Source organism: Nicotiana tabacum, chromosome 12 (assembly GCF_000715075.1).
Source record: "Nicotiana tabacum cultivar K326 chromosome 12, ASM71507v2, whole genome shotgun sequence".
Classification (NCBI taxonomy): domain Eukaryota; kingdom Viridiplantae; phylum Streptophyta; class Magnoliopsida; order Solanales; family Solanaceae; genus Nicotiana; species Nicotiana tabacum.
In genome coordinates this window covers 58386300-58409442 of record NC_134091.1, presented here as the reverse complement: position 1 = coordinate 58409442, position 23143 = coordinate 58386300, and the positions used below count along the sequence as shown (strand labels likewise).

The 23143-nt window shown below is 39.4% G+C and overlaps 2 protein-coding genes across 7 annotated transcripts; both read left to right on the top strand.

The window, feature by feature from the left end:
• Positions 1–287: 287 nt before the first annotated feature.
• On the top strand, positions 288–6724 carry LOC107769861 (pentatricopeptide repeat-containing protein At3g22150, chloroplastic). Of its 6 annotated transcripts, none has more exons than XM_075226532.1 (7): positions 288–3036; positions 3161–3291; positions 3379–3499; positions 4572–4743; positions 5405–5496; positions 5676–6207; positions 6296–6724. In XM_075226532.1, the coding sequence occupies exon 1, from the start codon at positions 416–418 to the stop codon at positions 2933–2935; it is 2520 nt and encodes an 839-aa protein (XP_075082633.1). In that variant the 5' UTR covers positions 288–415; the 3' UTR covers positions 2936–3036; positions 3161–3291; positions 3379–3499; positions 4572–4743; positions 5405–5496; positions 5676–6207; positions 6296–6724. The 6 variants fall into 6 exon arrangements, with proteins under 6 accessions (XP_075082633.1, XP_016444601.2, XP_075082632.1 ...); XM_016589115.2 differs by having other exon boundaries at positions 4572–5324; positions 6296–6664; XM_075226531.1 differs by lacking the exons at positions 3161–3291; positions 3379–3499 and having other exon boundaries at positions 4572–5324.
• A 13505-nt stretch (positions 6725–20229) lies between these two features.
• LOC107769862 (pentatricopeptide repeat-containing protein At1g31430-like) lies at positions 20230–23081 on the top strand. The gene has a single exon (XM_016589116.2). It carries the CDS (start codon positions 20305–20307, stop codon positions 22180–22182), a length of 1878 nt encoding a protein of 625 aa, XP_016444602.1. The 5' UTR covers positions 20230–20304; the 3' UTR covers positions 22183–23081.
• The last annotated feature ends 62 nt before the right edge of the window (positions 23082–23143 follow it).

Below are 23143 nucleotides of genomic sequence, written 5' to 3'. Positions count from 1 at the left end.
CTGATCACGTTGTGAACTTGCACTCCACGTAAGAATATTCAAGAATATTTTAAAAAAATTAAGAATATTCACAAGAAGAAGGAAAAAGCAATGTATTAATGCTTTTGTTGAGAGTCGGACTAAAAACCTTCCCGCTTTCTTAACGGGTGCTCTAACCAACTGAGCTACAAAATGTGTTTCAAAGAACTTCTTTAATCAAATCCTTTCCCCGAAGAAAACATTAAACGAATAACTTGTTTTAATAATTTTTAGTCTAACAAAATATGAATTTACAAACTACTGTAGTAAAATGTAGGTGCAGTTTGATATTTCACATACTTATCAACTTAAGGATAAGTAGCAGTTGAAATTATAACTACCAGTTTATCCTCGAAGAGCTCCTGAGCTTGGGACTTTTGTTAGTTTTGAGGTCCGAATGCGTTTGACAATGTCCTCCTCAGCTCTTCCTCTTCCTTTCTCTTCCTCAACTTTCTCCCAATCCCCAGCTTCTTTAACCTTAACCCATCACCCAAACTTCTCTTCTCTACTCCACAGCGACACTCTCACCGACGAACAACAATGCACTGTAAAAAACGAGTCCAAACCCAGAACAATTCGTTACCGTTTAGGTGAACTGTGTAGACAAGGCCAACCCCATCTCGCACGCCAACTGTTCGACACAATTCCTCAACCAAGTACTGTCCTATGGAACACAATTATCATTGGTTTTATCTGTAACAACATGTCCCATGAAGCCATTTCATTCTATTCCCGATTGAAACATGTGGGTTCATCGACATGTGATCAGTATACTTTTTCTTCTGTTCTCAAAGCTTGCGCTGAGACGAAACGGATTCTTGTAGGTAAAGCCGTGCACTGCCACATTCTTCGCTCGGGTATTCACCCTAGTAGGATTGTGTGTAATTCTTTGTTGAATATGTATTCCACTTGTCTCGGATTCGAAAATGGTTCTCGTTGTGATTTAGTTGAAAGGGTGTTTACAACTATGCGTAAAAGAAATGTTGTTGCTTGGAATACCATATTTTCGTGGTATGTTAAAAGGAAGAGGTTTTCGGAAGCAGTTAGGTGTTTTGTTATGATGATGAGAATAGGCATTAAGCCGACTGTATTTAGTTTTGTTAATGTTTTTCCTGCTGTCTCTGAAATAGGGGATGTTAGAGTCGCTGATGTTCTTTATGGTTCGCTTGTGAAATTGGGTAATGAATATGTAAATGACTTGTTTGTTGTTAGTGCTGCGATTGTTATGTATGCTGATATTGGTTGCATTGATTTGGCGAGCAGAATATTTGAGAATAGTTGTGAAAGAAATACAGAGATTTGGAACTCTATGATTAGCGGGTACATTCAGAACAATTTTCCTTTTAAAGCACTTGATCTCTTTCTTGGAGCTGTAGAAGCAGAGGACGGTGTTCCTATTGATGATGTGACATTTGTATCCGCTCTTACAGCAACTTCACAGTTGCAGAATTTGGAGTTTGCTCAACAGCTACATGCATGTCTGATAAAGAAATGCATGGATTCACAGGTTATTTTGCTAAATGCTATGGTTGCCACATATTCTAGGTGTAACCGTGTTGGTGATTCCTTTAAAGTTTTTAGTGGAATGGAGGAAAGAGATATAGTGTCGTGGAACACCATGGTGTCTGCTTTGGTACAAAATGGACTTGATGATGAGGCTTTGATGCTAGTATATGAGATGCAAAAGCTGGGGGTTGCAATTGATGCTATAACAATTACTATTCTGCTTTCTGCGGCATCAAATCTCAGGGACAGGACAATCGGTAAACAGACCCATGCTTATCTTCTGAGGCACAATATTCAATTTGAAGGGATGGAGAGTTACCTGATAGACATGTATGCCAAATCTAGCATGATTAGAGAAGCACAAGCAATATTTCAGTCAAACTGCACAAATGATAAAGATCAGGCCACATGGAATGCTATGATTGCTGGAAACACTCAAAATGGATTAATTGAACAATCCTTTGTTGACTTCAAGGAGATGCTGGAGCAGAATGTGAAACCGAATGCTGTTACCTTAGCATCACTTCTCCCAGCATGCAGTCAGTCAGGAAGTATAGCAATAGGCAAGCAGCTACATTGTTTTGCAATTCGCAATTTGTTTGAGAACAATGTTTATGTTGTCTCGGCTTTGGTAGACATGTATTCAAAATCTGGCAGCATTCATTACGCTGAAAGCATTTTTCTAAAATCCCCTGAGAAGAACTATGTGACATACACAAATATGATTTTGGGATATGGCCAGCATGGGATGGGTAAAAAAGCTCTTGCGCTGTTCTACTCTTTGCAGGAGAATGGTTTAAAACCAGATGCTGTTACCTTTGTAGCAATCTTGTCTGCTTGCAGCTACACTGGATTGGTTGATGAAGGCCTTCAAATATTTGAGCTGATGGACGAAGAATACGGGATTCAGCCCTCAGCAGAGCACTATGCTTGTGTGGTTGACATGTTAGGAAGAGTTGGACGGTTGGATGAAGCTCATAATTTTGCTAAACAGTTGGGTGAAGAGGGTAATGTCTTGGGAATATGGGGATCACTCCTTGCTGCCTGCAGAGTCCATAGAAATTTTGAATTGGGGAAAATTGTTTCCAGTAAGCTGCTTGAATTAGAGGGGAGTGACAGAATATCTGGTTATCATGTTCTGCTTTCAAATATATATGCAGAAGAAGGAAACTGGCAGTCTGTCGATAACGTAAGAAGAGGAATGCGCAAAATGGGATTGTCAAAGGAGGTTGGATGTAGTTGGATTGGTACTTCTGGCTATCCAAGCTGTTTTGTGTCTAGAGATAGGAAGCATCCTCAGAGCGACATGATATATGATATGTTGGGTCATTTAACCATCAATATGAAGGATGTTGGTTATAAGCCTAACCTTGAACTTATAGAAGAGTGGATGTATGGGCTACAAGAATAAAAAGGTATTTTAGTTCATCCACTATGTACCTCTGTATTGATGACCTTTGGGGGCAGGATACTGTAGTTTATCAGCGACCAGCTTGGCCTTTGAGATTTGAGGTAATGAAGTTTTCTTTAGTTCTTTGTTTAGTTTTTTTTTTTAATGATGGCTTTTACTTCACGGTACAAATTGTCAAAACTGGTAAATTCAGTTAGTGAAACGTTTATATGTTGCTTTACTAAGACAGATCAGTCAAGAAAATCCAATTACCATTTTGGAAGCAAAGAAGGAGTCCCTAATAGCAAAGAAAGGATCCAATCCAAGATTACAACTTCTGTCAAGCTATCTATTTGACTGAAGCACATTTAAATTAGGTGCCCAGTTAATTTCTTTTGCATAACCTATGCTTGTTTTGCAGTTGTGCTTTAGAATATTGTTAAGGTGGATAGTTTTTGATACAGAATGCTCTGAGTAGTGGATTAAGGGATCAAAGAGAGTTGTAATGTTGGAATCTGATCATCTTTGCAAGTTCATGGGTGTTATAACTACGGATCCAAATGGCTGTAATAACCGCTTGCTAAGGTTGGTCCAGATAACGATACTTTGTGAATATCAATGGAGTTGGCATAAATGGAGCTTTTAATTTGTGAAGCTGCAAAAAACTCTATAGATAAGAAAAATCTCTGAAAATACCTTTATTTGATGGTTGACTTAAGACATCGGCAAACAAAAGATTTCTATATTAGCTCCAGTTCTAGAATTAGTAAGGGGTTTTGTTGGCCAAATATGCTTATAGACTATCTCAATCAATGAGGTTACGAGTCCATATTATTTTTATTTGCCTTATTAGGTTCAACATGGTTGCCTACAAGCTGCTTGTGGCAACTTAAAGTTAATTATTCTTCTTCAGTTGCCAGAAGTGACAAAGGGCATCATCTCTTGAAGTCTTCTCCTTCCACGAAAGATAATTTCTGTGGAGATCAGTTGTACAGCAATGTGATTCACTAAAGCAAATGCATGAGTTGTTCTGCATATGTTGATCTTACTTGCTCATTTACAGGTTGAGGAAGGTCACACTAACTTCATTTTTGCTGCATGTCTGATGAGATATTGTTAATCAGACTAGCTAAATATGACACAATGGAAGTAAAAGATCCATATAGGTGATATCTACTAGTTGGGAATAGGTTTTGGACTTGCTAGAGATCTTCAACTATTATTGTTATTATTAATACTGCACACACACACACACACACACACATATATATATATAATCAGACTAGCTAAATAGGATACAATGGAAGTAAAAGATCCATATAGGTGATATCTACTAGTTGGGAATAGGTTTTGGACTTGCTAGAGATCTTCAACTATTATTGTTATTATTAATACTGTTTTATACACAAACACACACACATTTATATATATATAACTTATTTTTCTCTTTTATTTTATTTGGTATGATGATGACATGAGTTGAGCTTAAATGGAGAAGTGAGGATTCATATAGCCGACCCCAACTTGTTTGGTACTGAGGCGTAGTTGTTGTCTGATCATTTTTTTTAAATCTAGGGTGCTCTTGAGAGTTTGCTGGAAGAAAATACAGATGCTCAACTTGCAGATTGATCAACTGTTCCTTTGATGTGCTTTTCAGGTTAATTGTTGAGACATTTGAAGATGAGTTCTAATGGCATGCTGTGCTTAAGCTTCGCATTAAAAGATGATTGGAAGCGCTTTCAGGGTACCATGTTGAGTCTTATCCTGCGCATAAGAAGATTGTTGATCCATCTTGCTACTGCGCATCTGACGCTAATCTGGTGACGTAGGTGTGTTGGTTTATGTATGGTATGTTTGATGTTGCCAAATATAGGGACACTGGCGATTCATCAAGAGGAAAATTTTCATTTCTTACTAGATTTTCAGAAGAATGAAATGACGGGATTGTCCTGGTGAGGAATCTCACTAGGCAATAAATGACTGAAGAAGAGCCGATCAAATTGGTTGTTATAATTTTAAGCAGTAAATTTATTGTAAGGCCATTTGCTGGGATATTCAGTTATTTTCTGATGAATAAGCTTAGAAGAAGAAATTTACAGAAAAAGAATTCTTTGTACAATCCTATGCACAACAATTTGAAATATTGTCAAAACCTAGAGGCAATGTCTTTTCTTGAGCTGACACCGGGCACAAACAAGGCATTGCCAGCTGATGATAGAAGTTGTTCCCATAAAGGGCAGCTGTCAATGAAATATTTGCTCTGTAACTTGCTGACGGTGGAGTATCCATGATATTACTAGGACTGAGAAGGTGTCATACAAACCTTTTCCTCAATATTCTTTTATGTCAACCATTGAATTGTTGCAAGCATGAGCCCTACAAGTGGACCTTTCACCTCCTGTTTGCTATGGTACCAATAAGGTTTATTCATATTTTTCAAGTCCATGAATTTATTCTTTTGCTGATCAAGGGATAACATATTTTATTTAGTTGCAAGAGAACATGACATGTGGATTTGGAAGATGACATGGAGCGGAGTGTTGTTCAATCTATGACAACGTGAGCGCGAAGGCCTTCGTCGGGTTAGTCTTTTCATGTTGGTAGTATACTTTTCATAGTTTAATGTCTTGCTCATGTTTTGTCTCTTCCTTTTTTCGTTAGTCTTTGATGAGATCTATGATACTGTAAGCTTATGTGAGCTTGTATCTATCTGCTTACTGCTGGGCAATGCAGTAATAGTTTTTACTTTCAAGTCTTTCAGGTTCCTTTTGTATCTCGGGTTTGGTATTTGAATCGCAGCTCAGTGAGGATGATGATCCTATGGCTGTGGCAGAGGGGTCACTAGCACTGGTCAAGAGCAAGATTTCGATACTGTTTGTAGGGAGAGCCGGTTCACGAATTTTTTGGTGGAAGCAGATCTCCTGATGGACTTTCTGTGGAGGAACAAAATGATATCTGTTGGCGTACATTCATCTTGGTTCTTTTGAATGCTTGAGTACCACCTGATCGGTCTAATTGTCACCTTTGATCTTCACCCTTGCATTGTCTTGTTGTGCAATGCAACAACCTTTATTAACAAGAAACCACCAGATATCCCAGAAGTTCACCTTCCAGAGGAGCCAAAGCCTGCCTTGAGATCCCTTCTGCTCTGCGGATTGAATTAACCATGCTCTTACAGTGTTACGTGAAACTGCATCTGGGAGAGATCTGAAGAAGTTCCTGGCCGTCATTGCTGATCTATGGGTCTTCTCAGTTGTGAGCAATTGCTGCAACTTCTTGACACTGTTTTACATGTCAGTGCAATTTTTCTGTGATCTTATGTTTCTTTTGTATTTGCTATATCTTCTTAACTGATACACTTTTTCATGGTCTTCCTCCCAGTGAACCCGCATATGTAGTCATTCATACAGTTCCTTTTTTCAGAAGTATGACGATAAAGTGGATCCATTCGCTGAGAAAGCAGTGCAGGAAATCAAGAAAATATATGCTCTCTTTGATGCCAAGGTTTTGAGCAAAATTCCCAAAGGACCATTACAAGATAAGAAGAGGGCATAGATGTGTTCAGCGGGAGATTTAGATAGGTGTATTTTACGCATGAACCAGTGTGGCATCTTACTTGTCTGTTTTTGCAACTTTGTTGCCTTTTCCAGGGTCAACTTTGGATTAGAATGAAAGTTGTCAAGATTAGTGTATAGGCCTTGTATCATTGCATTGTTAGCTGAAGTTTCTCAACATATTAAGATAACAAAAGACACTATCTGCTTATGCTTGCCTGGGATACCAGAATGGTAAGATACCTTTCTGGGTAAATTTTGCTGGTCCACCTGCTAGAGCTCTTGGTTTTAACTCTGCATATATCAGTATAATGCAGAGCAGTAATGCCCTAATAAACTCCGCAGTTTTCTTCTGCTTCACGGTCCCTGTTGACCGTTATTTATTTGCAGCCCAAGCTTCATTTTTGCCGTTTCATTGGGTGGAACTTCTCAGTCTACTCATTTCTATTTTTTTCTTTTTTCTTTTCCTTCTTTCTAAGGTTTTGTTTGTTCTGAAAGTGATGTGCAGTGTCTACTGATATAAGTACCTTATTTGACAAAAAAGTTCATCAGGACAATGCTATACCATTTTGCTTGCTTAGGGTTCTCCTCCATTACATAGGTTTTTGCGACAAACAACTTGAAGTGATCGAAAGATTCCTGTTGCTGAATATTAGTATTAGAGATTAATTAGTCTCTAACCATTTTTCGTTTGTTAATAAAGGCAAATATATATACCACTTTTGTAACGGCAAGGACATAATTGACCCGGAGTATTAACAGAGGGTATATCTAGACCATTTTACATAGTTCAGGGTTAAGTATCACTTTGTCCCATTATTTAACACCTCTAACTAACCAAATGCTGCATTAGTTATGCGATTATCTTTTTCTTATATGATCAATGTGGATGATGATAGCTCTCTGTGTACCAGGATGAATGCTATAATAAAGAACACCGAAGAAATAATGGACAAAAGTAATGAGAAATGCAATAATAAAGAACACCGAAGAAATAATGGACACAATGTATAAAAGGAGATATAAAATGGTTGATTGAGAGACTATAAGTGAGAAGAAAGTTTGATTTCCAGAAGTTGGATGCTATGGTCATGATTCCCTTTTATAGTGGTCAGAAGTAGTTGGAGAAGAGGGTGGAACAGTGCCGGCTCAAGCCTAAAGCAAGTGCTTGTGGAACCCCTAATATATACCAAATATATTGAGGCAGCGGTGCGTCATAGTTGTTGAGGTTTGATTTAGCCTAGCTGGATGATGCGTAAGCCATTATTATTGATGAGTCGAGCTACAATGCAAGTTGGCTTAGGCTTGCTTAGTTGGCATTATGGATCATGTCGTGATAGCTAGTTAGACTTGCTCAGTTGGAATCGTGCGTACAAAGATGATGGAAGGAATTTGGCTACTACAATCATCTAAATGTTGCATTAGTTATACATGAGCAAACCCTTTCGGAATTGGTTAAGAATGGGCGGCACTATTCTTATTCTCTCTAATCAAACACTATGTTACTTTATGCTGAGTCTAAAAATTGATTATTTTTCCTAATTTCTCCCACCATGCTTGCAATGCTTGTGTTTTATTCCTTGCGTTTCAATGTTCAATATCTAGTATGATTTTGCGCGAAAATTAAAACAAAATTTGATATTTTATTGTCCATTAACATTGGTGGATTACATGTAGACATTTTTCCCCCTTACATAAGAAGGTAGAGGAAAAGTTGATAGAGAAGATTACAAGTGTAGCACTTCAATTGTTATAAGTATTATATGCTTATATTTTTTTTTATTTATTAAAGGTGAAGATATTTTGTAGATATTCAACTTAAATAGATGGAATAGTTTGATAGTAGATTGTTGCAAAACGAGGAATTTTGTTTCTTGCAAAATATTATAAATAACATAAAAACCTAAAATATTGCTAACACTTTAATCTTTAAGCATTGAGTTTCAATCACATGGAGTATTTGTTTTCTCGATGTACTCGAACTACAAAAAATATTGGCCACCAATAGTAGCTACATAATCTATCTATATATTATATTAAAAACATAAACTATTTAGTTAAAAGTTAAATTACTTAAATGCCCCTTTAAATAATTATACAATCCTAATTTATTTATAACAAAAATAATGCCTACAAGAAGACGTTTCATGCTTTATTAAGAGACACAACTTACAATCATTTTGCGAGGGAAAAGACACATTGAATAACTCACTCCAAAAGATATTATTGTTGATAAACTGATATGTACCAATCATTGCCGAAATATGACAATATCCAAAGGTGGATCAAATACCAACATTACCTATTTAACCGAACAAGTTGTATTTGACTCGATCGAGATATCTCTATATGTGCAAAAACACTTTAATACGTATATATACCTTGAAATTGCACTTACTTACCGTTGATCCGAATTTCACATTTACATTACCTCTCTTCAATTTTTTACATTCACACTTTGCTCCACTATATATTATTATGTTCGTCAACAATCCGTTCGCAGCATTGGACGCAAATCAATAGATAACCAAAACTTAATCCGTTTGATACCTTTGGGTTTGCTTTTAGGAATTATAGTTGAAAGGTGATGACTATTTTTCGGATTAGTTTCTTCATCTATCATGCTGCTATAAACTCATTTTTCTTCTATATCGAAAAATTTGATTGGCAATGGATGTGGATTACGCGTGAATCTACTATATCCAATCCTGCAAATGACTTAAGGTAATTGATCTAATCTAATCAAAACTATCTTCAACTTTATATACTACTTAGTTATCCATTATATTTAATTTTCATTTTGAATTCAGCCACAGAATCAACAAACAATACCTTACTTCTTCAATTAAAAATTTGGTGACAAGTACCGGCTTCTTCTAGAATTCGAAAAGGTACTGCCAATATTCTTTTGTTCCTTTCTAATTTAATTTATTTATTTTAGATTTGGCATATTAAGATGAATGAAGGAGAAGCATTGTTCAATACTGTAGTATTTTGGAATTCTAAGACAGCAATTCGGAACTTAATGCTAATCAAGTTGGTGTTGAGTAATCATAGAGAATTAATTTTTCTTTTGTCAAAATTGATAAGAAAAGTGCAATGAGTTTACTCGACTGATTCATTCACTTGACATTTGAGTATAAATTACTAAAACTTAAAATTATATAGGAAGAACTTTAATTGCTAAAATAATATGAACTTGAAGATGTTGATGCTACTGTATACGGTCGAAATAGATTTCGGCCTTCTTATGTTCGATCGAGTTCAAGTGTTAAAAAGTCGGAATGAGATTTTGGGAGTGAGCTCCGAAGTCAGTACTAACGAGTCTCGAGTCCGAAGGTCGCTCGAGGAGTCGGCTCGGTAACCTTATCGAGCCCGTGACCGAATCGATCCACAAGACACTGCTTCGAGGTCGGAAATGTGCGACGCCCATCTCGAAGGTCGAACTCGAGCCAAGACCGAAGGGCCCGACCCAGTAACGAGTTCGAGCTAGTATCGAGCTCACAGACAAGAGCCATTGCAACCGCACCAAGAGAGAGAATCTTGGCGGGAATCGAGGAAGAGACAAGTCATCATGGGCCTTCCACTATATGTTTTATTTTATTATTTTTTGTAATGACCCTCTACTATAAAAGAGGGAATCCTTGTAAGCTATGGCGGAAAAAAAAAGAAAAATACACTCTAACCAAAAATCACTTCTCATATTGAAAGATATCCCTTTGTGCTTGTTTTACTTTATCTTATTCATTCTTGTTGCTCACTATTTGCATTCTCATAGTCAAGAATACACATATCTCTATTTCTCTACACGATTTATATCGAATTGTATCGCACATCCTTAGAACCATACACAAATCTAACGTTATCCGATTTTTTCGGTAAACAGTTTGGCGCCCACCGTGAGGCTAAGGATAACAGTGATTGTTTGATATAAATCTACAGTACACACCAGCTTACAACTTCAAATCAGCAATGGCTTTACCTATCAACCACGAAGCCGACCTCCAAGATGAAACCAACAACTTGGCACCCGGGGCCGGAAGGCCACTTGACGATGGCACTGAGGCTCGAATCGAAGTACCCGAAATTCGAGCCGAAGCACCATTGGATGTCATTTCACAAATAGCTCTGGAGGCGAATCAACATTCCGAACCGGAAAGAAGCATTCAAGGCGGTACTCGATCCGTAGCCCGAGATACCCATAATGCGGGAAAAATCAGGGCCAGCTTATATATGATCTTCAAGATGCTACAAGCCCAACAAGTAGCGATATCTCAGTTACAGAACCAAACTCATATATAAAATAGACCGGATTCCAATCCGCTTCGAGAAATCACCCCCAGAACGGAGCCCGCCATAGTGAAATTAAACGAGCAAGAATCGGGGACAACTCCCGAAATTACTAAATTGCTCGAGGAACTCACAAAATGAGTCGAAGCCAACGACAAGAGAGTGGAAACATACAATGCCAGGGTCGATCAAATTCCGGGGGTTCCACCAATGAGAAAAAGGCTTGATTCGAAAAAATTTATACAAAAGCCTTTTCCCTCGAGTGCGGCCCCAAAACCAATCCCCAAAAAATTTCCGTATGCTCGAAATTCCCAATTATAACGGTACGACCGATCCTAACGAACATGTCACCTCTTACACATGTGCCATTAAAGGTAAAGATTTGGAGGACGATGAGATCGAATCTGTGTTGTTGAAAAAGTTTGGGGAGACTCTCTCGAAGGGAGCAATGATCTGGTATCACAATTTACCACCAAAGTCCATCAATTCTTTTGCCATGTTAGCAGATTCGTTCGTAAAGGCACATGCTGGTGCCATAAAGGTTGCAACAAGGAAATCAGACCTCTTCAAAGTAAAGCAAAGGGGTAATAAAATGCTAAGGGAATTCGTATCCCGATTTCAAATATAACGCATGGAATTGCCACCGGTCACAGACGATTGGGCCGTACAAGCTTTCACCCAAGGGTTGAACAAGCTAAGTTCGACAACATCACGTCGGCTGTAACAAAATTTGATCGAGTATCCAGCAATAACTTGGGTAGATATACACAACCGATACCAATCGAAAAGCAGGGTCGAGGATGATCAGTTGGGAGCTCCGTATGGACCCGTGCATCAGAACAGGACAGCTACTAAAAACCAAAGGGAGATCGACAGAGAACGAAGGTCGAACAGAGACCGATATCAACCGTACGTCGCAGATCGGGTGAACAACGGTTCAGCATGCAATACAGTTCGGAACAATCGAAGGATTGATCGAGGGCAAAATTCTCGGGGACTTATGAGCAAGAGCGACTTTGATAAATATGCCGATCCTATAGAAGCACCTCGATTATCAGAATATAACTTCAGCGTTGGTGCATCCGCCATCGTGTCAGCTATCGGACGCATCAAAGACACTAAATGGCCTCGACCCATGCAGACCGATCCTGCCCAAAGGAATCCCAATCAAATGTGCGAATATCATGGCACCCATGGCCATAGAACGGAAGATTGCAGGCAACTAAAAGAGGAAGTAGCCCGCTTATTTAACAAAGGGAACCTTCGGGAATTTTTGAGTGATAGGGCGAAGAACCATTTTTAAAAACAGGGATTTCGGCAAGCAAAACGAGCAAGAAGAACCGCAGCACGTCATTCACATGATCATCGGCGGCGTCGATACCCCTCAGGGACCAGTGCTTAAACGTACTAAAACATCGATTGTGAGGGAAAAGAGATCTCGAACTCAAGATTACGCACCCATGTGGACTTTGTCCTTCGATAATGAAGATGCAGAATGAGTCATCCAACCTCATAACGATGCACTGGTAATATCCGTACTCATAAATAAAACTAAAATTAAGCGTGTGTTAATCGATCCAGGTAGCTCGGCCAACATCATCAGATTGAAGGTCGTAGAACAACTCGGCCTGCAGGACCAGATCGTACCCACAACTCTGGTTCTAAACGGATTCAATATGGCATGTGAAACCACCAAAGGCGAGATAATCCTACCAATAAACGTGGCCGGAACCATCCAGGAAACAAAGTTCCACGTGATCGAAGGCGATATGAGATACAACGCCCTTTTTGGAAGGCCATGGATCAACAACATGAGAGCTGTACCTTCGACCCTACACCAGGGCCTCAAATTCCTGACATCGAGATGTGTCAAAACGGTGTACGGTGAACAACCGGACGCAAAGGAAATATTCGCCGTCGAGGAAGCAAAATCAATGTCCTTGCCTTCGCCGATAGAGGGATCGGGCTCAGAAGGAGAACGGGACACCAAATAGAAATCACAGACATCGGCTTCGACCCAGCCAGATAACCAGAAGATCGAAGAAGATGACGATCAAAGGGTCCCTCGATCTTTCATGATTCCCGATGACTCCGACGCCACCAAATCAACAATCGAGGAACTAGAGCAAGTCACACTAATCGAGCACTGTCCCGAGCAAAAGGTATACTTGGAAACGGGGTTGAGCCCCGAACTCAGAAAGAAACTTGTTCAATTTTTTATCGATAACATCGATTGTTTTGCCTGGTCCCATTTAGATATAACAGGGATCCCACCGGACATAACGACGCATCGACTAAGCTTGGACCCTAGGTTCAGACCGGTGAATCAAAAGAGAAGACCCCAGTCCGAGGGAAAGCACACATTCATAAAGGACAAGGTAATCAAGCTTCTCAAGATAGGGTCCATTCGGGAGGTGAAATATCCCGAATGGTTAGCTAACGTAGTTGTAGTGCCTAAAAAAGGGAACAAACTTAGAATGTGTGTGGACTATAAGAATTTGAACAAAGCATGCCCCAAAGATTCCTTTCCACTGCCCAACATCAATCGCATGATCGATGCCACGGCCGGCCACGAGATCCTCACTTTTCTCGATGCCTATTTCGGGTATAATCAAATCCAGATGAACCTGGAGGACCAGGAAAAGACTTCATTTGCCACCAAATATAGAACGTATTGTTATAATGTGATGCCCTTCGGGCTAAAAAATGCAGGGGCTACTTACCAACGCCTAGTAAATAAAATGTTCGAAGAACAAATAGGAAAATCAATGAAAGTTTATATTGATGACATGCTAGTTAAATCCCTGCGCGCAGAGGACCATTTTGACCCATTTGCAGGAAACATTCAAAATTTTGAGGAAATACAACATGAAGCTCAACCCCGAAAAATGTATTTTCGGGGTCGGTTCGGGCAAGTTCCTCGGCTTCATGGTGTCAAATCGGGGAATCGTGATTAACCCCGATAAAATCAAGGCCATCGAAGACATCGTCGTTGTGGACAGCGTGAAAGCCGTACAAAGGCTAACGGGTCGGATTGCAGCCTTAGGTCGGTTCATTTCGAGATCATTTGATCGAAGTCATAAATTTTTCTCTCTACTCAAAAAGAAGAACAATTTTGCTTGGACCCCGGAGTGCCAACAAGCATTAGAGGAACTAAAACGATATCTATCAAGCCCACCACTACTTCACACTCCAAAAACAGACGAAAAACTTTGCTTGTACTTGGCAGTATCGGAAATTACCGTAAGCGGTGTCCTAGTTCGAGAAGAGCATGGTACGCAATTCCCCGTTTATTATATGAGTCGAACCTTAGGAGAAGCAAAGACTAGATATCCGCTCCTAGAAAAATTGGTACTTGCACTGATAAGCACCTCTAGAAAGTTAAGGTCGTACTTTCAGTGTCATCCCATATGCGTATTAACCACTTACCCGCTTCGTAATATTTTGCACAAACCCGAGCTATCAGGCCGACTGGCAAAATGGGTCGTCGAACTCAGTGGGTACGATATCGAATATCAACCCCGTACGGCCATCAAGTCTCAAATTTTAGCAGACTTCGTGGCCGATTTCACGCAAACCCTAGTACCCGAAGTCGAAAAAGAACTCTTGTTGAAATCAGGTACATCATTGGGGGTATGGATCCTTTTTATGGATGGGGCTTCGAACGTGAAAGGGTCCGGGCTAGGCATAGTTTTGAAACCACCCATGGGTAACACGATTAGGCAATCAATTAAAACTATCAGGTTGACTAACAATGAGGCCGAGTATGAAGCCATGATTGCAGGTCTCGAGCTAGCTAGAAACTTGGGAGCAGAAGTCATTGAAGCCAATTGTGACTCTTTGCTGGTGGTGAGTCAAGTAAACAAAGCCTTCGAAGTTCGAGAAGGTAGAATGCAAAGGTATTTAGACAAACTGCTTGTCACTTTGCACCATTTCAAACAATGGACTTTACGGCATATTCCACGAGAACAGAATAATGAGGCCGATGCGCTTGCAAATTTGGGATCATCGGTCGAGGTAGATAACTTGGGCTCGGGGAATGTTGTTCAACTTTCAAGATCGGTAATCGAAGAAGGTCACGCCGAGATAAATTCTACAAGCTTAACTTGGGATTGGAGAAACAAGTATATTGAATACTTAAAGAGCAGAAAGCTCCCATCGGACCCTAAAGATTCTAGGACCCTACGGACTAAAGCTGCTCGATTCACGCTGGCTTCGGACGGAACGCTGTACCGAAGGACATTCGATGGACCGTTGGCAGTATGCTTGGATCCGGGAGATACCGATTACATCCTACGGGAAGTGCACGAGGGCACTTGCGGGAATCACTTCGGTGCCGACACATTAGTTCGAAAATAATCAAAGCAGGGTATTATTGGATCGATATGGGCAAAGATGCGAAGGAATTTGTTCGTAAATGTGACAAATGTCAAAGGTTTGCGCCAATGATCCATCAACCCGGAGAGCAACTTCACTCAGTCCTATCCCCAGGGCCGTTTATGAAATGGGGAATGTATATCGTCGGCCCTCTGCCATCGACCCCAGGTAAAGGCAAATTTATTTTATTTATGACTGACTATTTTTCTAAATGGGTTGAAGCACAAGCGTTCAAAAAAATAAGAGAGAAAGAAGTTATAAACTTTATTTGGGATCATATCATATGCCGATTCGGGATACCCGCCGAAATAGTATGTGACAATGGAAAACAATTCGTTGTCAGCAAAGTAACAAGATTCCTCGAAGATCACAAAATAAGAAGGATACTATCGATGCTATACCACCCCAGTGGAAATGGACAGGCTGAATCAACGAACAAAACTGTCATTCAAAACCTAAAGAAGAGGTTGAACGACGCTAAAGGAAAATGGAGAGAAATCCTGCCCGAATTCCTTTGGGCATATCGGACGACGTCAAAATCCAGTACGGGGGCGACCCCATTCTCCTTAGTATATGGGTCCGAAGCATTGATACCAATCGAAGTTGGTGAACCCAGTACCAGATTTTGATTCGCGATGGAAGAATCAAATAACGAGGCTATGAATACCAGCCTTGAATTATCGGACGAAAGACGAGAAGCTGCTCTCGTCCGATTGGCCATCCAAAAGCAGCGAATCGAAAGATATTATAATCGAAGAACCAAGCTCCGCCATTTCATGCCCGGGGACTTAGTGTTAAGAAAAGTCACTATCAATACCCGAAATCCGAACAAAGGAAAACTAGGACTGAATTGGGAAGGACCATATCATGTGTCGGAAAGGGATCGTACAAGCTCGACATTATAAACGGCAAATAGCTATCAAGCAGCTGGAATGCATCACATCTGAAACGGCACTACTGCTAAGAAGTCCGAACAAGGGCTAAGATGGATCTTTCGATTGAAAGCACGCATTGCACTCTTTTTCCCTTAAACCGGTTTTATCCCAAATGAGTTTTTCGGCAAGGTTTTTAATGAGGCAACCATTGATCGTGCTGCACTTACAACAATATCTGAGGCCTCTTTACAATCGACCTCGAATACTGAGGGGGCATTAGGCCCTCAAATACATCGAGTTCAGATGCAGGAGAGTTATTTCACAATAACAGGGTTCCAATAGGAAAAATTGTAAGAGCCAAATGGTCAAAACGAACCATGCTCATTGGCCCGAACCCAGGCGCGAAACATGAACACATATGTAATGACGTGCGAAGAAAGTTCTCTTCTTTATCGACATCTTATATCCAAGGAAAAATCCTCTATTTCGAAATTTATTATGCAAACAGAATCAAGTTAAATTCGACCGTTATACCTACGGGCTTCCTTTTATTTTTCGAGTTCGAGCAAGCACTCAATCGACCACTAAGCCTACGGGCTACATTGCATCGAGTTCGAATCATTCACTCGACTGATAAGCCTACGGGCTAATTTTTATTTCGAGTTCAAGCAAGCACTCACTCGACCACTAAGCCTATGGGCAACTTCGAACATTATGCCTACGGGCTACATTGCATCGAGTTCGAGTCATTCACTCAACTGATAAGCCTACGGGCTACTTTTTATTTCTAGTTCGAATTATTCACTTGACTGATAAGCCTACAGGCTACTTTTTATTTCGAGTTCGAGCAAGCACTCACTCGACCACTAAGCCTACGGGTAACTTCGAACATTATGCCTACGGACTACATTGCATCGAGTTCGAGTCATTCACTCGACTGATAAGCCTACGGGCTACCTTTTATTTTTCGAGTTTGAGCAAGCACTCACTCGACCACTATGCCTGCGGGCTACATTGCATCGAGTTCGAGTCATTCACTCGACTGATAAGCCTACGGGCTACTTTTTATTTCGAGTTCGAATCATTCACTCGACTGATAAGCCTACGGGCTACTTTTTATTTCGAGTTCGAGCAAGCACTCACTCGACCACTAAGCCTATGGGCAACTTCGAACATTATGCCTATGGGCTACATTGCATCGAGTTCGAGTCATTCACTCGACTGATAAGCCTACGGGCTACCTTTTATTTTTCGAGTTCGAGCAAGCACTCACTCGACCACTAAGCCTACGGGCTACATTGCATCGAGTTCGAATCATTCACTCGACTGATAAGCCTACGGGCTATTTTTTATTTCGAGTTCGAGCAAGCACTCACTCGACCACTAAGCCTACGGGCAACTTCGAACATTATGCCTATGGGCTACATTGCATCGAGTTCGAGTCATTCACTCGACTGATAAGCCTACGGGCTACTTTTTATTTCGAGTTCGAATCATTCACTCGACTGATAAGCCTACGGGCTACTTTTTATTTCGAGTTCGAGCAAGCACTCACTCGACCACTAAGCCTATGGGCAACTTCGAACATTATGCCTACGGGCTACATTGCATCGAGTTCGAGTCATTCACTTGACTGATAAGCCTACAGGTTACTTCTTATTTCGAGTTCGAGCAAGCATTCACTTGACCACTAAGCCTACGGGATACTTCGATTATTACGCCTAACGGGCTGCATTGCATCGAGTTCGAATCATTCACTCGACGACTAAAGCCTACGGGCTACATTACTTCACTCGACGATTACGCCCACGGATTATATTTCTTCAAGTTCGAATCATTAACTCAACTAGTAAGCCCAGGGGCTACGTCACTTCGAACAATCAATCATAGAGACTACGAAGTCCAAATTTGATTGAATTGTTACGATCCTTGTGGAAACGTCGGCTTATGACCCGATCGAACCACCAAAAATCACATCGATTCTCACCGCATCCTTCGTGAGAAATGAGGGGACTATCTGTATACGGTCGAAATAGATTTTGGCCTTCCTACGTTCGATCGAGTTCAAGTGTTAAAAAGTCAGAATGAGATTTTGGGAGTGAGCTCCGAAGTCAGTACTAACGAGCCTCGAGTCCGAAGGACGCTCGAGGAGTCGGCTTGGTAACCTTATCGAGCCCGTGACCGAATCGATCCGCAAGACACTGCTTCGAGGTCGGAAATGCGCGACGCCCATCTCGAAGGTCGAACTCGAGCCAAGACCGAAGGGCTCGACCCAGTAACGAGTTCGAGCCAGTATCGAGCTCACAGACAAGAGCTGTTGCAACCGCACCAAGAGAGAGAATCTTGGCGGGAATCGAGGAAGAGACAAGTCATCATGGGACTTCCACTATATGCTTTATTTTATTATTTTTTGTAATGCCCCTCTACTATAAAAGGGGGAATCCTTGTAAGTTATGACGGAAAAACAGAAAAATACACTCTAACCAAAAATCACTTCTCATATTGAAAGATATCCCTTTGTAGTTGTTTTACTTTATCTTATTCATTCTTGTTGCTCACTATTTACATTCTCATAGTCAAGAATACACATATCTCTATTTCTCTATACGATTTATATCGAATTGTATCACACATCCTTAGAACCATACACAAATCTAACGTCATCCGATTTTTTCGGTAAACAGCTACCACAGTTGAGGAAGAAGATAAATCAGTTAAACAAAGGAAGAAGATGAAAAGAACCAATGAAGATTAACGTTCACTAAACAACGATTAGTGGTCTTTCTTTATAGTGGAAGAAATTATGAACTAATTTGATTTTTGAAGTTGTATTTACCGAAAAAATATTATTGTTGGTGTATCAAGCTATATATCAAATTTCGTGTTTTTCTTCCTATAAAAAGCAACTTGTGCTGGCATAATTTTCAAAATTAGATTTGTATTCTTGCCTTCTTCATTTTGATCCATAATTATTCTAATATTTCTATTTTATTAATTTTCATATATTATCTATCTCTTATATATGAAGACAATTATTCAATCAAAAAGAAGCATCGCTGCAATCTGTACTATAGGTATCAGTCAATTTGATAATGTTATCTGTATAGTTAAATGATTGAGGGTGTGTTGTAAATAAACTTATTTTATTGGTATGACGATGTTATCTTGTGATATTCTTTAAGATTATCAAAAGTTGTATATGATAGATCGACATAGATCATTTATAAAAATATATACTATATACTTTTACGAATAATTATTTCCTAAAAGATTTGTTGTTAATAATATTGATATTATTTTACAAAATTATATATTACATAACTTGATATACACGTGCAACGCACGTGACGAGAAACTAGTCGAATTGAAAAGTATCGGTTGCCTTTTACAAGTTTAAACTAAAAACGTGAAAGATTAACATCGTATAATAGTAACAAACTTTCATTAATAAGAAAAGACCGATTTGAGAATCACATAAAGTACACAATCATCGTTGATCAGAAATTAAAGGTGCCAAAACATTAATTAGTTAGAAAAAGAAAATCTCATACTTTATGTTACATGAACTCGTTTACAAGTAGATATGAGATGCATTTTGTGTACTCTTTGGTAAGAGTATGCACAACTTTTTGCTAAGTTTTAAAGAATTAACGCGATCAATACAAGTGACTAATTGTATACACAACGCCTCAAACTGGTGTTTTAAGTGAGCGTTTTTCTTGGTCTACAAGATAAATTACATGCGCCACAACAATCTACGGTGCTACCCAATTATTCTTTTATTTCAATTTATGTGATGTAATTTGCATTTACACGAAATTTAAGAAAGAAATATATGATCTTAAATATATTTGGTTATGACACTTTTAAAACGTGTGATCTTAAACACGATATTTTTATATTTGCGTAGTTGTCAAAGGTTTTAACTAAGGTAAAATAAAATGTGTAAAATTAATTGTTTCTAAATAATATACTATTATTATTTTTTTAAAAAAATAATAATAACTCAGTAAAATCACACAAGTGAGGTGTGGATAGGGTAGAGCGTATGCAACATTACCCCTGCCCTTATAATCAAATAAAAAATTAATTGATTGTTTCTTTTTAGTATAGCTATTTGGTATCCCGAACCTACTTATGGATTAACTTGGATTAGTTCAGCGTACGACTTATTTATTGAAGTTGCATTGTCGCTCAATCTTTTACAATTACTTCAAGTCCTTAGAGTCCTATCACCTATTAAAATTGCCTTCAACTACTTATAATGCGTTCTATTCTACACTAAACTCCTATAATGTGTTCAATAAGGTTAATTTCTAGTCGTTCTATTAATAAACTTACTAGCTTCTCAACTCTCATCAATTGTTCACCAAAAGAAACACTTGACACTAAAACATGCATTGAACTTCTAAAGACATGCAAATCCATTACACAGCTCAAACAAATCCATGCCCAAGTCATCATCCTCAATTTCCACAAACGCATTGGCATTTTACACAAGCTTTTAGCTTTTACAACTGATACACTCCAAGGAGGAGACTTTAATTACGCCAAGAAAATCTTCACTTATTGTCACAGCCGTACATTGTTCATGTACAATGTAATGATTAAAGGATATGTGAAAAATGGTCAATTTAAACAACCCCTTTTCTTGTTTGATGAATTAAGAATAGGTGGCTTGTGTCCTGATAGTTTTACTTATCCATTTGTGTTTAAAGCTATTGGTGAGTTGAAAATGGTTAAGGAAGGTGAAAAGATTCATGGCTATGTGTTGAAATCCGGTGTTTGGTTTGATAACTATGTTGGTAATTCTGTTATGGATATGTATGGTCTGTTTGGTTGTGTGACGAGCTTGAACAAAGTGTTTGATGAAATGACTCACAGAGATTCGGTCGCATGGAATATATTGATTTCTGGATTTGTGAGATGTGGTAGGTATGGGGATGCTGTTGGAGTTTACATGAAGATGCGGGAGAAAAGTGGTGTTAAGCCTGACGAAGCGACAATTGTGAGTACTTTGTCAGCTTGCACTGCATTGAAAAGCTTGGAACTTGGTAAAGAAATTCATCGATACGTTGTTGAAGAGCTTGGGTTTAGCGTTATTATTGGGAATGCATTAGTGGACATGTATTCTAAGTGTGGATTCTTGATGGTGGCTAGGCAGATTTTTGATGATATGCCAACGAAAAATGTTATATGTTGGACTAGTATGGTTTCTGGGTATGTTAATCGCGGTCAATTGGATGAAGCTGGAAAACTTTTTGAGAGGAGTCCGGTAAGGGATCTAGTTCTGTGGACAACTATGATTAATGGGTATGTGCAATTCAACCGTGTTGATGATGCAATGAATATGTTTCGTACGATGCAAATGCAAAGGATTAAACCTGATAAATACACACTGGTTGCTCTTCTCACTGGTTGTGCTCAGATAGGAGCCTTTGAACAAGGGGAATGGATTCGTGATTACATGAAGGAAAACAAAATAGCTATTACTGCAGTTGTTGGTACTGCCCTTATAGAGATGTATGCAAAGTGTGGTTGCATAGAAAAATCGATGGAAATATTTGATGGATTAAAAGAGAAAGATACTGCATCATGGACTTCAATTATTTGTGCGTTAGCCATGAGCGGGAACACGAAGAAAGCACTGGAACTGTTCTCACAAATGGAACAAGGTGGATTTTGCCCCGATGATATCACGTTTATCGGAGTGTTGAGTGCATGCAGCCATGGGGGCTTGGTAGAGGAAGGCCGCAGGTATTTCCACTCAATGAGTAGGATTTATGGGATTCAGCCAAAGTTAGAACATTATGGTTGTCTGATTGACCTACTTGGTCGTGCTGGGCTCTTAAGAGAAGCTGAAGAAACGATATCTATGATACCGAAAAAAGACAATGAGATTATAATTCCAATATATGGGGCTTTGCTCAGTGCCTGCAGAATTTACGGCAGTGTTGATGTCGGTGAACGTGTGGCTAAACTGCTTATGGAGATTGAATCTTATGATTCTAGCACTCATACGCTTCTGGCAAACACCTATGCATCTGCTGGCAGATGGGAAGATGTATCAAAGGTCAGAGGAACTATGCGAGATTTAGGTGTTAAGAAGTCACCTGGGTGCAGTTCAATTGACGTCAATGCCAATGTGTATGAGTTCATCGTTGGGCATTAAGACCACCAAAGGCCTTTGTGGCACTAGTGTTCCACAGAAGTCATGGGTGATCATTGATCCGATGCTTCGGGTGAAACCAATTTCCAGGGTGTGACGGGCAGTGTGTGCAGGGCCCAGGTATATATTCACCGCGGCATACTGATCCGTGATTACTGTCTGTTCCAACTAGATGATTTGGAAGTGGTTTTAAAGGTACTGTACTGAGGCTCATCCTGCTATAAGAAACTCCGAGATCGATCTCGCTAGTCCTAGATAAAAAGATGACATACCTTTGGTAGTAGTGGTTGGTATAAGGGTGAATACATCTGCATTTCAAGTATAATGACATCAAGATAAACAACTGTACGGATGCCAAAGGAGATGGATAGAAGTCGCAACGAGCTAAGATGGTTTCATGATGCACTGGCTCCACAACCTTGCTGTGGGTGTGTTATCGAGAACCATGATGAAAAAAATTGCAAGCCGGAGGATGGATTGAGGGCTAAAGGGAACGAGCTTCAGAGGCAAAACCATTTTGCCTTTTCTTGGCAATTTGAAATGAGAGAAATAGAAGATTGTTTCATAGATTCTTGATTAAAAAAAGATTGTTTCATAGATTAAAGAATGATATCGGATATGAGTACTAAAATTCTTTTTTGTTTCATTTGAGCCTTTAGTGTAAAGAGAAATGTAAACCTTTCCAGCTACCCGGTGAAGTTGTACACATAACATTATTGTGTATACTATCTCTTCCAGCTTCTTGGTGACAAGTTTGAATCCCTTTGCTGTGTTATTTTACTGAACTGGTTTTCATGTTGAGTATTCACCCAACTTATGACGTTTTTTCTTCTTTTGAAATATTCTTTCAAGTCAATGATGATTTGTTCTTCATCCATCAAGGAATAACAAGTTCGGGGTGCAAAACGGAGCATAAGATACGGTTTTGGTGAATGAGATTTTATTGACAAGCTTCCCGAAAGAC